Genomic DNA, 14,524 nt, shown 5'->3' with positions numbered 1-14,524 from the left:
CAACATGTAGTTTGCAAGGGGGCTTTTTCTCACCTCCAGCTGGGCCGAAGATAAAGGCTGAAGTTAAGAGGCCATCAGGCCTCCTTTTGTTTGACTAGGTGACTAGAGGCGGCCTGGAACCTCAAACCTAAAAGTAAATGCAACAGAGCGGAAACAAAGGCACACAGCTTGCTATCTCTACAGAGGTACTTGAGATGCATGCTTTTGACTATGTTCAGTCGCTGTATAAAAGTGCATGCACTGTAAGAATGTCAGATATGTTGGTCTGTCCCAGTATTTACACAAATAACAATTTAAAAAGCACTGTTTTATTTCTTTTATAGTGCTAAGCAATCCAATGCAGGGTGTCAGAGCTCTTTACAAAACATACACATTATACATTGAGAATAAATCATATAAGTGTTTAAATCAATGTAAAAGATGAGTGACAGGGTTACAAGGTGTAGGAGTCACATGTCCTTCATAGCTCACTGTGCTACATTAGAAGGATTACAATGTATGAACTGCAGGTAACAGGAGGATCTCTGTGTTAAAAGCAGTAACCCACTTATCCAACAACATAAAATAAAAATCTGTCATCTGCATGTTACATGATGTGCTTTGCAGGACACACATTAACCTTCTATACTACTTTGATTCAAATCTGGGATTAAACAAAACACAGATTTCTCCAGCAAAAGTGCTAATCTCCAGAATCTCACCATTGCTACTATTCCCTGAGAATTGCTGGGCACCTGTGCAGCAGATGCCTTAACCCAATCAAATATTTTAAAATGCAGACTTTGCAACCAATTGAGCAGATCTACTGCCATGCTTCTCCTTGATGCCAATATCTTTTTGACAGGGTTTTTTTATGTATTAGTTGAGGCCCAGATTTTGCACCAGGAGTGCACCACTTTTTTGTCACAACCTTGATGCCAAATCTCACTTGTTAAATCTCATAATGCGCTTAAATGTACTCATGATATACCTGATAAACATATATGTGAGGTCTTAATATCTGATGTCTAATGTTTTGTCACTACCAGTAAGGTGATGTGCAATGTCACGCGTTGTGACATCAGGCGCTGTGATGGCACTCACAATGCTTTCACTTGCAAACTGCTTAACTTGGTTAGTACCCCTCTTATTTTGTAGGTCTTTTGCCTAGCACTGGAGCGCGCATGCCCTCCTCGCTCTGCGAGGCTTATTGTGATTGAGAAAATTTCACTAGTGTACTTGTAGCCACGCCCATCATTTTGATTGGCTGGTGTCATCATTTATGTTAAACGCAGGCCTCCGATTGAAAGAGAGGCTTTTTCGTTACCGCCCTGTCTCCTTCTACGACAGCCCATCCGGACTGGATTGTTTGCTTGCGGCGTGACACAGTCTCCTTCATTACCCGGTGTAGGTCCTTTTTTTTTCATTAAAGTGAAAGCGTGATGGCGACAGCTTGTTATTTCCAATTGTTTAACTCTTACGAGATATTTTTGTCCCAGTCCTGACTGATCACATGCGCCACACTCTTTCCTCGACCCCTCCCCCCAAATATGAGTCAAACTTCCTGACATAGATATATTTTCACTTTTCTGTCAGCTGCACGCTTCTGCAGACCAGGAGGCACCATAGGCAGAGGGTGGGGCGCGGGGCAGGCCCCAGGGAGATGAAGAGGTCATACATGCCACCCTGGTGATAAAACCTTCAAAGTGGGGGTGTACAGAAACAGCAATTCTTCAGAGTCCATGGCATTTCTAGATCTTAAAAATAAACCACAGCGTCTGCCCAAGATGTCATCAAGGAGTGACACACACGTCACCGTCGCCCCACGCGTTTCCGCCGCCAGACTGTACCACTAGGTCAGCCCGCGTGAATGGAATGTTAGGAGATGGTATCTTCCGGTGACAGCTAGAACACTTCTGGTGGAGGATGCCAACCTGCCATGATGTATATTACACTTTGCTCTACCAACTGACTGGTACATAGTAAAATTCTTGTTTACCTCACGGTGTTGTGGTGCCTCTATATACCTGCCTCAACAGCAGGTAGAACAAATGGCTTGGTGGGGCACGTGAGGACTGGAGACAGAGCTCTGCACCTGCATGCGAATGATACTCTGAAAAAAATGGCTCGCAATTGAGGGGTGCGCACATTGGGTTGGAGGAAAGAGGCCTGCACCTATAGTGGTAGGATATAAGCTAAGATGGCCACCAAGAGGACGCGGCTGCTTGGCACTGAGTGGTGCACAGGGGTTGGGAGAGCCATGCACCTAAATTGATAGTATGCAAGTTAAGATGGCCACCATATGTACAGTGCTATTTAATTCCGCCGTTTTGGTGCAAGTGGCTAACAATTACATTCAACACCTGGGCACTTAGACACCTGGGACTTGAGGTGTCTGCAAAGGGGAGACTGGAAGGGAACATCCATGATTCAGCTGAGCAGTCAGGATTGAAGATGGCCCTTTCAGGGATTAACTAACTACTGCTGTAACAAGCATTTGCAATGCAATATTACACGAGTTTAAGCTATTAGCATTGTAAATAACAATGCCTTTTATTTATGTTTTAAAAACGAATACAAAAATAAAAGGCATTGTCATTTACAATGTCAATAGCTCAAACTCACGTAAATGCGAGAACTATTGCATTGCAAATGCTTGTTTAGGACGTATGCCCTGGTCGAATGAATCGTGTCGCCCAGTTACAAATAAGTACACAACACACAGTAACAGCGCACTGGTCGCAAAGAATGAGACCGCGCGGGGTCCGTCAAAGTTCTACAGGGGCTGCCCCGGAGAAAGAAAATGGAAAATTCAGTATGAAAGACAAGGGTCTGTACAGAACAAGGAAGCCCCCCCTTCCTGGCTTAAGGGGGCTACTGTTGCAGTTAGGACATTTGGACTAAAGCTCTCCGTCACCTCTTCCTGCATTTAGAGATATGTAAGACTTATTAAGAGCGCACCAAGTTTCCGTACCTCCCGGCTTCCGTCGCTACTGGCGCGTCACCCTAAAGGTACACGTGGGAAGCGGCAGCACCAGCATCTCCAAGAGCTGCCTGACTTCTGGCTTTAGACGTGGGCTTCGGATTGGCCACTTTCGTGGCGAGCCCGGATTGGCTCAGTCATCACTTTTTGCACGCGTGCACCAATCACAGCATCGCGCGTCTGTTGGCGGAGTAAAGAGGCGGAAGCGGCCCAGGTGGAGGTTGTGTCTGCAACGCCGGGTTTGAATGACGTTCGGCTGCTCAGTTGTGGCGCCTGGGTGGTGGAGGCAGCATACAAACAGCTGAGCCCCGCACCATGAGGAAGGCGCTTCTCTACCTGGGGGTTTTACTATGCATATGTGCATCCTACAGCCACGCGTATAGCCCAAAGGAGCCTTGCGAGACCTGCAAGAAACTGGTGGAGAGATTTCACAAGGTGAGATCAGGTGTCTGCCTCCCTGGTGGTCAAAAGCAGTTAGTTATCTCTGTGTATCATCACGTTAAGAGGAAGACTGTAGGTGAGGTTGCGCCTCCAGGGCTCAATTAAGGTCATGAATGGGAATGCGTCAGTCTTCTATTTGAAGGGAGCTGCATTGCCTCAATTAGTACTTTGTGTGTGTGTGCGCTTATGTGCTTTGCAGAGGAGTGTGACTACAGTTATCCATCATACGGATGTATTTGGAAGACCAATATACTGCCTGCATATGGCTTACTGTTATCTGTGATATGTTTGTATTTGGAAGATCGACATGCTGCTTGCGTAGGGCTATGAGGCCCTTCAAAATGTGAATCAAGCTAGCTATAGTGTGCATAGATGCCAAGGTTTCCAATTGCTCATGTGTGATATTGTCATAATTTCAGTGTAATTATGAGTGACATTCAACGGCTATGAGTGACACTTTCCCGCAAGCAAAATCAAGCAGTGAAGAAGTGGGAAACATATAAATATAAAAAATGACAGCCAATTGAGCAGCAAGAAACTCTAAAAGTATCTTAAAACTGCTGCAAAGCACCACAAATAGAAAGGCAAACAGGACGTGAGAGGCCCCCAGCGCTGATTTTCTTAGTTGCCTGATAATAAATGACCATAATTACTCAGAGTCACTACAGTCAGTTGACACGCCGACTTTGAGCGCTGTCCAGCCCACTAGCACCAGGCAAGCCTCAGGAAAGTGAGAGGCTGAGACACATAGGCTGTAATTTTTTCAAAAGACTTTAGCTCACCTGCTGGCTCTCTAAAATAATTCAAGTTAGTTTTACTGTAAACAATAAGCCTAATCCGTTTATTATGAGAAGCTATGAAAAAGTGAATAGGGATAATCAGGTCCACTGAAATTATGCGACAAATTATGTGGCACCGCTGAGTACATTTTGCTACAAGAAAAGGCAAATGATGTGGCATAATGTGGCACATTGACCCTGACTTCAGGTATGTCGCTCCCCCACGCCGCAGAGCACCACCTGTGTGCCTGTGTCTCTCTGCTCTCGTCAGCGCCGTAGGTTCGAGGCCTCTGTGCCTCAACTGCACTCCTGCTTGCATTCCTCCCTGGTATTGCTCCCTCCCCTCTTGTTTTTTCACCTGTGCCCCTGGTTTGTCTCCTGTTCCATGGTCCGTTTTTTTTATTTCCTGTTTTTGATTCACTGTATTACTGTATCACTGTCACTTTCCATATTTTCTCTTTGTGCCCGATTTTCCACCCGTTTCTTTCCCGCTGCTGCTTCCCTGTGGACTTGCCCCCGCTCGCCCATTCGCTACCCCACTCATACCTCCCAGCTGCTCCTCCCCCACACCTCCCCATATATGGCCGCTGCTGGTGCGCCAAAGGCAAGCCCCTTTGCGCCTGGACCGCGTCTAGCGGCAGAACACCTGACCCCCGTGAAAGCCACGACACCCGATGCTGCTACGATGCCAGCTCCCTCCACGCACTCAACACCGGACGATCACACACTTACTTCCTGGCCGCCCGAAACGTACGCAAGAACCCTTCACCTGCTGGAACTGCAGCTTCACCAGCATCCGTTCCGCAAATTCACCAACCGGTAAAGATCCTAACCACCTAAGATTCATCCTTCTCAACACCCGCTCTGCTCGCAAACACACAGTTGAACTCTGGGACCTACTCAACTCTACCTCCCCAGACGTCGCCTTCCTGACGGAGACCTGGCTGAACGCCTCCTCGGCACCAGACATCGCCATATTATCCTGGACGGCTACAAGATCACCGGCAGGGACGGCATCAACGGAGTAGGAGGAGGAATCGCCATCGTCCACAGGAACACTCAGAGTTTCGACCAACACCGACGACACCCACTGCGCCGCCGAACAACTAAACTTCTAGATCTACACTGATCCCAACTCCGCACTCAGAGGAACCCTCATATACAGACCCCCCGGACCCCGAACACAGTTCAGCGACTCAATCACCGACTTCGTCAGTACAAACGTCCTCGCCTCCACAGACTACATCCTTTCTCGGGGACTTGAATTTCCACCTCAAGAACAACAACGACCGTAACTCCACCACCCTGATCGACAACCTCGGACTCAGACAACTCGTCACAACGCCCACCCACTCAGCCGGTCACACGTTTGACCCCATCTTCTCCGCAAGCTTCCATGTCTCCTTCAACCACACCACCGAAATCTACTAGACCGACCATCACTGCATTCACTTAACCTTCCAGAAATCTACCAGGCACCCCTGCACCCAACCGATCCCCCGCCGCTGCTGGAGCAAAGTCACCGAAGACCAGCTACCCACCACCCTCGCCTGGAGCCGACCCCACCGACCCCTGACCCCGCCGCCCGCAACCTCAGACAATGGATCGACGACTGCGCCCACACTCTCGCCCCGTTTAAGAAACCCTCAAGAACTTCCGGCCCATCTCCTTGCTCCCGTTTTCGGTGAAGGTCCTCGAGAAGACCGTCAACAGACAACTTACCCGCTAGCTTGAGAAGAACAGCATCCTGGACCCGTCCCAGTCCGGGTTCTGCAGCAGCCACAGCACCGAAACTGCCCTCATCGCCACCACCGATGACATCAGAGCCCTGCTGGACAACGGAGAAACCGCGGCCATCATACTTCTGGACCTGTCATCTGCCTTCGACACCGTCTGCCACCGCACCCTTCACACACACCTCCACGACGCTGGGATCCAGGACAAGGCTCTGGACTGGACCACGTCCTTCCTCTCCGGCAGAACCAAGAGCGTCTGCCTCCCCCCTTTCTGCTCTGAAGCCACCAAGATCATCTGCGGCATACCCCAGGGCTCATCCCTCAGTACGACACTGTTCAACATCTACATGGCACTGCTTGCCCACGTCGCCCGACTGGATGACCTCAATGTCTTCTCCTATGCATACAACACTCAGCTGATCCTCTCCCTCACCAAGGACCCCCTCACCGCAAAAACAACCTCCATGAAGGAATGAAAGCCGTAGCTGAGTGGATTAAGAATAGCCGACTGAAGCTAAACTCGGACAAGACGGAAGTCCTCATCCTTGACTCCAGCCTGGGACGACTCCTGGTGACCGACTGCCCTGGGAACAGCTCCAATACCCACCGACCAACGGCCATCTAGTTAAACCTACCAAACCCAGACATTTCTGAAAGCTAGACACCGGGGGAAGTCCACAGAGGTGTGATTTGCATGGATTCCTCAACGTCTTCCTACCCAGAATCCTTTGCAAACCTCACATTTAGCTGAAAAATCAGATTTTTCTCACATTTCTGTGTGGGATCACTAGGCTGACACAAATTTCCTACCTCCCAGCATTTCCCCGGGTCTCACGATAAAAATGTTACCTCATTTGTGTGGGTGGGACGTTTCTTCTCACAGGCACTAGGCCTACCCACACAAGTGAGGTACCATTTTAATGGGTACCCACAATTTCGAAGATGTGCAAATAACCACTGCTTCTTAACTCTATGTTTTGTTCCTATTTCTGAAATATATAGGTTTCCTTGGTACCTATTTTTCACTCTTTATATTTTACCAAATGAATTGCAATATACCCGATACATAATGACAAACCATTGCAAGACGCAGCTCACTTATTGGCTCTGGGTACCTTGGGTTCTTGGTGAACCTATAAGTCCTATATATATATCCCTGCAACCAAAAGGGTCCAGCGGACGTAGCGCTATATTGCTTTAAAAAATCTGCCATACTTGAAGAAGTTACAGGTGAAAATGTTGGCAGAAATGGCTGTGTTTTCCAACTCGATTTCAATATTTTTTTATTTCAGTTGTTCCTTTCTATAGAAAACCTTGAAGGATCTACACAAATGACCCCTTTGCTGAATTTAGAATTTTGTCTACTTTTCAGAAATGTATAGTTCTCTGGGATCCATTTTTGCTTTCACACAACATTCTACTACTAACTGGAAGGAGGTTGAAAGCACAAAAAATAGGAAAAATAGGCTACGTCCCAGTAAAATGCCAAAACTGTGTATAAAATTTAGTTTTTTCTGAAAAAAGTCTGCCTTTTCCTTAAATCTGCAAAGATGGTGAGTTTAGCACCACATACCCTCTGTTGATACCTTTTGCAGGGAAAAAAAAATCAGACGCTTTCTTCTGCAGCACTTTTCCCAATTTTCCTTTAAAAAAACAAATACAAAATTTCTCTGTGTCGTCCAGGGGAATCCGGAAACCCTGTGTACCTTTAGAATCCTCAAGATGGAAGAAAAGGACAGACATTTGGCATGGATACCTTATGAGGACAAAAAGTTACAGGGGCTAAGCGCAAACTATTTCCTGTCCAGGGAAGACCTGGCTTGGCAGTTCAAGCTGGACTGTCCCATGAGGCACAGGGTCAGGACTTATTTGCATATAGCTGGATCCGAACTGGAGTGGCAAAGTGAGCTAAAGAACAACAATGGATTCAACCCAGATCTGTGACTGGGGTGAGTGTCTGAAAAGGTTTAGCGCTCCGTCCAACATTTCCTTGTGTTTGCTTCGTACCTTTAGAATCCCCAAGATGATGTAAAAAAAAATGGCATGGAGTCCTGATGTTAAAAAAACATTATGAAGCCCTAAGTGCAAACCACCCTAAATAGCCAAAAAGGGCTCAGCACTGGGGGAGGGGTATAGGGAAGGCACAGCAAATAACGTTTGCTTTGTAAACATTAGTGAATTACCAAAGTACTTTTTCACATCAACATATAGAATTCCAGCCCTTGATATTTGTGTGACATCTAATTACAGTGAAATAGCTTTAACTGCTGACAAAGGTGACTTCTTTTCACTGAAGGTGCTTGCTTGCCAGATCCTCTGAACATATCAAGAAAACATTAATCATATCAGTTAGGATTCAAAATGTATTGTTGTAAGAAAACAGGGCTCTTTTGCAGATGACATCTTCTTTTTGCCCCCATTGGACTACTAGATTTTATTTTTTGATTCTGAGTGCACTGGCGCCTGCTAACCAGCCACCAGTGCCAGTGCTTTTTCCCCAGAACTGTTATGTGTGAATTGGTAACCCAAATTGACAAACATGGTACCCTCCCCCTTATAAGTTCCTAGTATATGGTACCACAGGAACCCAGGGCATAGGTGGTAAAGTGGTCCCCAGCGCTGAAGCACTGTTGTATGCCATTCATTTGATTTTATTCAGCGTTCCGCCCATCATTTTGTTCTTTTTGCCATTATGGTACTATGGCATACTGGGTATCAAACAATGTGCCTTCTCGCCCCTGACACAATTCTTCAGCCCTGGGTGCAGTGTCAAGGACCCAAATGGCACCTTAGAGGTTGCCAACCTGGTTGCCCCAGCTTCTGTGTACGCTGGCTGACCAGCGTGTGCTTTCAGAAACCTGCTGCAGCCAAGACAGGATTCTGACCTGACAGGCAGTGTGATCAGTTCCAGTAGTCTGGAATAAAGGCTTGGGCCCGAAGGAGGTCAAACCTACCTTCTCCAAAGCAGGCTAGTAAAGTGGTGCATCAAAGCGGTGAGCTTCAAAGACTGCACCATCTCTGGCATGCATCAGAGCTGACTCCCAGTGGAGGAAGCCGCCCCCCGCTCCAGTCACATTTGCACGTGAGCAGGTACGAAATCGGCTATGCAGGGAGGTGTACACCCTCAGAAGGCCGCCACACCTCCATGGTGAGCAGCTTGGTCTGTACACCACAATTTGATTTCTGCCATCTTCAGGAGTGGTAGAATAGAGGGTTCAGGGTAGAAGGGGTGACCTACACCCCCAGATGTGATAGTCCACTCCGGGTTGGATTGGCTGCAGGGACTAGCTGCCCATTGGCTACTAGCTTTCACACCACTAACTCCCCTAAATCTAGGATTTAAGGGACACCACCCTGTGACACCAGAACCTCAGATATAAATAACTTGCATCCAGGAAGGACCAATAGGAAACCAATGTCTCCGACAACAAGACTTTGCCCACAGCACCAAAGTAAAGAGGCATATTTTGCCCCTGTGACAGTAGACCTGGAGCTGAGTGAACTGCCTTCATCCTTGGCTAAAACTCTGCACTCCTGAACAGGGGGGCCCCTGTGGAAGCCAGAAGTACCCTCAGTCTCCCCATGGCTAGTGGCACTAGTCCCCTGCAAACTCCAGGTAAGACTCACTGGATCCAAAGAATCGCTGGCCATCTGGCTCTCTGTGGGATCTCCCAAATCCATGTGGTCCAGTGCATTGTGGAAGTTGTAGTTTCACCTGCCTGGACTTCCGAAGCCAGTACCTCAGTCCACCAGGCCCTGTGAAGTTCCAGAAACCTTTCACTGTGCTTGCTGCTGCCAAGGATTGTTGGTCACCAGTTCAGCAACCAACTCCTTTATTCGACGCTGCAACAAGAAGAAACTCTAACCGGCCTGTGAAAGATGTCAGCAACCTCTCCGTTGTTCTCCTTTTGCATCTTTTCCCCCCATCATCGTTTCAGCAGTAAAAGCAGCTATCCTGCTACTTCCTTTCAGCACCACGGACAGCCTGGACAACATTGCCCCCGGGCTCCATGGGCCAGGTAAAATTGTACTGAGGGTCATGGCTTGGTGCTGGGGACCTGCATCACATTTACCCTGCAAAGGATACAACACAACTCCAGCTGCAAGTGACCGATTGTCCTAGTGGGTTTTGCCAATGACTGTATGTTATCTTTTTTTTATGTATTTTATTGCACTGATTTAATATTGCTTCCAAAATCTGTAACTCAGGATCTATGTTTGCTATTCTATTCGTTTTGGTGCCTAAATTAAGATAAAAATGCACTATTTTTATAAATTGGTGTTAGATTTCTCTCGAATAGTGTCAATTACTTATCGTCCATGTTGGTACTCTGAAATGCTTAACGCATGTTCCTCTAGTACAATCTGGCTGCTCGTTGACACTCTACTAGGATTGAGCAAAGGAATAATTAGTGTGAATCCAAGGACTATTTTTGGGTTATTGTGATAATACATGGTAAGGCTACCCAGCCATAGCCAATAATATTCCACTTTCCTACAATTGTTGAATGCTTCTAAGTTGTCAATAGAATACTTATTTTTCCTGTGATCAGTTCCGATTGTTTGTCTGTTTAATAACTGAACAATGTAGTGTGATCCGTGGGCATTTTTCAAATACTTTTTATGATCTACAGGGGTTGGAAGATACTGCAAAAAAGAATTTTGGTGGTGGTAACACGGCATGGGAAGAAAAGACCTTGTCAAAGTATGAAATCAGGTAAGTACTTATAGCACAGTTCCGCAAGAACCTGGCTCTTCATAGAAGCACATTGGAACCACACACTTAGACATCTTGATCAAGTCCCTGGACACCCTCTCGGATGATTAGTTCACAATACAAATCAACATAACCTATCATAACACCTTCATGTACCCCACATTTATCCCAATAGTGCACAACTAGACAAATGGGCTAATCGGGCATGTGATGCACTAGTAGGGTATCGGTGATTGTCAGTACCACACCATGGCATAGATTGTACATATCAGTGTAGTAAAAGAATTCCTAAAAAAGTGCCATAGCTGTTTATCAGCATGGTATTCACAATGTATTTGCTATCCCATCTAGACAAGGAGATAATAAACATTGGTGATTGCAATGCTGCTTGCTTGAGCAATAACATTTAATTAGTCAGTGAGTGGCATTTATATTTTGGACCTTCTCGTGATGTATGATCTCTATAGCTGGCCCTTGGCAAATGTATACCTCATCCTCATTACAGTCCACGGGTAGTATGGTGAGATATACCAAATATATGCAAAAGCACTTGGCTGTGTGTTTAATAACAATCTGAGTAGTAGCATGGACCTTTTGGAAAACAAAGTAGACCGGGGGAATCTTTAAGTAAAATATGAAATGTGGAATTATGAACAACCTAATGCTGAGTAAGAAAATTGCGCTCCTGTTTTGAAACCATGGAGTATTGTAGTTGCTTGAAGAGAGCCAAGTGTTCAATGGAGTGAAAAAAAGAGAGTATTCAACGTTTGTAACTCCTCCGCATGCACTGTAATCAACTCAAGTCCACTGAAGTGTGTTTCGTTGTTAGATCAGTTGTCTGTGTGGAAACAGTATTTTGGGCTTTTATATCCTGCCTGCTTGGGGTGAAGATTCTACTTCGATAAGTGGAGGGGGATCTTTTTTTATATGGATGGTTTGCAATAAGTTAGCCGTACGTTGCTTACTCCCAAGCTAATTGTACTGGTAATGTTTTATGATCACTGAGTAAAACTTTATCATTCGTTTAAAAAGGAAACACGTGTTTGTCCGTGCTGCTTAAAAAAAATAAAATATATATATATATATATATATATATATATATATATATATATATATATATATATACATATATTTTTTTATTTTTGTGTAAGTATATATATATATATATATATATATATATATATTTTTTTTTTTTACAGAATGTCCTAATGATTAAAAACCTTTTGTCTTTCAGTGAAATTCGCCTTGTTGAGATTATAGAAAATCTGTGCGACAGCAGTGACTTTGAATGCAACCACATGGTAGAGGAGCATGAAGAGCAAATAGAGAAATGGTGGTTTAAAATGTGAGTAATGCACACTTTGTTTTAGTTCTTCTAATCTGGAATCCAAATCAGGTTCAGCAGCGTGGAGGGTTCTCAAATGGTGGTGTTTGGGTTGTATATCAGGTAGCCCAGGGTATACTTTAGCTTGCATTACAGCCTGTCATTTTGATTTTAGATCCTTGGCTAAACATTGATTTACTGTGTACGTTTTGTACTGTTCTTCCGCTAAGACATAGAACTGGCTTACTTTTGATGTCGCCTGTTTGCTAATCAGCCTTTTAACAAGTTTTTTATTATTTATTAAACAGGAAGAAGAAACATTCTGATTTATTGAAGTGGTTTTGTATCGATACAATTGAAGTTTGCTGTCCGTCTGGAACTTATGGACCAGACTGCCTCGGTAAAAATATGTATTTATATTTTCCTCTTATTTCCTGAATTCGAGAACCGTGTTGCCATAGCCTACATTTTGAGATATAATTCCTTGCACATATTTGTTTTATTAAATGCACAATCTGCTATACTATTGGAGTTTGGTTAGTTAATGTAAAAGCATCAAATCAGCAGCAGAACTAATTCCCTTAAAGTAAATGATACCATTTTCCAGATGGGAGTTCTCCATTAAAGTGTTTCTGTACTTCAGAAATCTCAGACTGCGCATTATTTATGTTCATCTTGGATTGTCCTGTTTTATCAATTGAGTGTTTAGATAGCTTCCAGAAACGAAAAGCTTGATTCACAAAGTTAGAACTCTTGTAGTCTTCCTACTCTGTATGGAAAGCATTTCTGACTTTTTGGTGTATATTAATTACTAGCAGCCCGTCCCGACGTTGTCCGGGTATGAAATAGAATGTGTGTAATGTGTGTATTTGGCAAGGGCAATTTATTTTAAAATCTCGCGGTAGACAACATTTTTTGTTTCATTAGAATCGGGACGGAGAAGGCCCAGCACTGGTTGATGTTAGCAGGTGCGTGTAATTGGTGTAGTGATCCGCTGCCTGAGCCCGGCTACAGCCCTGGTTGATGTTAGCAGGCCCGTGTAATGTTGTTGAATGAGAGAGTTATCAGCCGCGGGTAAATCCGTTTAATGAGAGAGTTGAGTGACAGCGAGTAGGAGAGGCTGTAGTAATTGTCCCCGCAGACACGCTCATTTGCGTGTTCCCCCGCTTGAGGCCCAGATGCAGGCCTGTTTGATGTTAGCAGGCGCGTGTTCCCCCGCTTGAGGCCCCGTGGCAGCCATGGATGATGTTATCAGGCGCGTGTAATTAGTGTACTGATCCGCCGCTTGAGCCCGGCTAGAGCCCTGGTTGATGGTAGCAGGCGCGTGTAATTTCGTTGAATGAGAGAGTTCAGTAACAGCGCGCAGGAGAGGCTGCAGTAACGTTACTTACCACGCCTCCAGCTGAACGCGTTTGTCACGCCCCCAGCACATGGCCACATCAGACAATCTTCTGATTAATGTTCGACCCACGTGGCATGAAGGGCGGAACGTAGCACACGCCCCCAGCGTTTCTCACGCCCCCAGCGTGCCCCTTGATGCGGCGCAATTGTGTTCACATGGCATGAAGGCTGGACACACGCCCCCATGTTTCTCACGCCCCCAGCGTGTGCTGCGCAGCAACGTAATTGGTGCTTGTATGTACGACTCACATGGCATGAAGGGCGGACACGCCCCCAGCATTTCACGCCCCCAGCACACGCCTACAGCCCATGATATGATGACCGTACCACACGCCCCCAGCGTTAGTCACGCCCCCAGCCCACGCCCACAGCACAACGCAGACACGCCCACAAGGGACTACTTTGCTGGCACTGATCTTTTACCTTTTAAATGTATATGGTGGCCGTCTGCATAGCCTATGTCCTTCTGCTGCAACTGCCCTTTCCAACGCTGTATTGGGTGTTGTGATTGGTGCTGTGGTTACTGAGATTACCCGCCTCAAAGGTTTGGGCTCTCTCTTTATAATATTAGTATGGATATGGATGATGTATGGGCATCATCAAAGATGGAAATGTGAAGTTTCTAAAAAAGATTATTGTGCAGAGACTGATCAATCGGATGTTTAGGAACCTACATCAAGAATCCTAGCAGGCACACCGTGAACTGACCAGTAATGTTGTTCAAGCGAAAATCACGCACACAATGTGTATTAACAGCAACAAATTAAAATCCTATTTCAGGACAGTGCAACTTAGTTTCTTGCAGCATTGTGTGCTGCACAGTTCGCCCTCTAGGTTCCTCACTTCACTGGGCTGCTCAGTGAAGGCTTGGTTATTCAATACTTTGCCTGCTTAATAAACCTTAAAAACCACACTGTGAGCTTGCCTGAGTCACCCTTCAGATCGTGTTATAATAATAATAATAGAAACATTTTTAAAGCGCATGGTTACGCCATCTCGGCGTGTCCCCGCGCTGAGTGAGAGGGAGGAGCAGTACCTCGCAGCTGGAGGCCACTACATGCTGCCGGAGAACAGATAAGTTTTAAGAATCTTTCTAAACTTGATCTCAGAGCTTTCCAGCCTGAATTGTTGTGGGAGCTTATTCCAATTCTGAGCAGCCCGGTA

At 45.7% G+C, this 14,524-nt stretch overlaps 2 protein-coding genes across 4 annotated transcripts in view; one reads left to right on the top strand and one right to left on the bottom strand.

Annotated features, from left to right (window-relative positions):
- ALG12 (ALG12 alpha-1,6-mannosyltransferase) overlaps nucleotides 1-3,067 on the bottom strand; it is a 152,343-nt gene extending 149,276 nt beyond the window's left edge. The window contains exon 1 of one of the 3 annotated variants that reach the window (XM_078679560.1): nucleotides 2,954-3,067. The gene's annotated coding sequence lies outside the window, so the exon portion shown is untranslated. The other 2 variants (XM_078679568.1, XM_078679576.1) reach the window with 2 other exon arrangements.
- Nucleotides 3,068-3,144: 77 nt separating this feature from the next.
- The window catches only part of CRELD2 (CRELD disulfide isomerase 2), a 110,830-nt gene continuing 99,450 nt past the window's right edge, over nucleotides 3,145-14,524 (top strand). The window contains exons 1-4 of the mRNA XM_078679589.1: nucleotides 3,145-3,397; nucleotides 10,553-10,635; nucleotides 11,870-11,980; nucleotides 12,268-12,359. Coding sequence (XP_078535715.1) covers nucleotides 3,278-3,397; nucleotides 10,553-10,635; nucleotides 11,870-11,980; nucleotides 12,268-12,359 — 406 coding nt within the window. The 5' untranslated portion in view covers nucleotides 3,145-3,277. The remainder of the gene's footprint in view (nucleotides 3,398-10,552; nucleotides 10,636-11,869; nucleotides 11,981-12,267; nucleotides 12,360-14,524) is intronic.

Source organism: Lissotriton helveticus, chromosome 1_1, assembly GCF_964261635.1.
Source record: "Lissotriton helveticus chromosome 1_1, aLisHel1.1, whole genome shotgun sequence".
In the NCBI taxonomy this organism is placed as follows: domain Eukaryota; kingdom Metazoa; phylum Chordata; class Amphibia; order Caudata; family Salamandridae; genus Lissotriton; species Lissotriton helveticus.
Note: the sequence above shows the minus strand (reverse complement) of the source record. Positions and strands in the feature narration are given on the sequence as shown.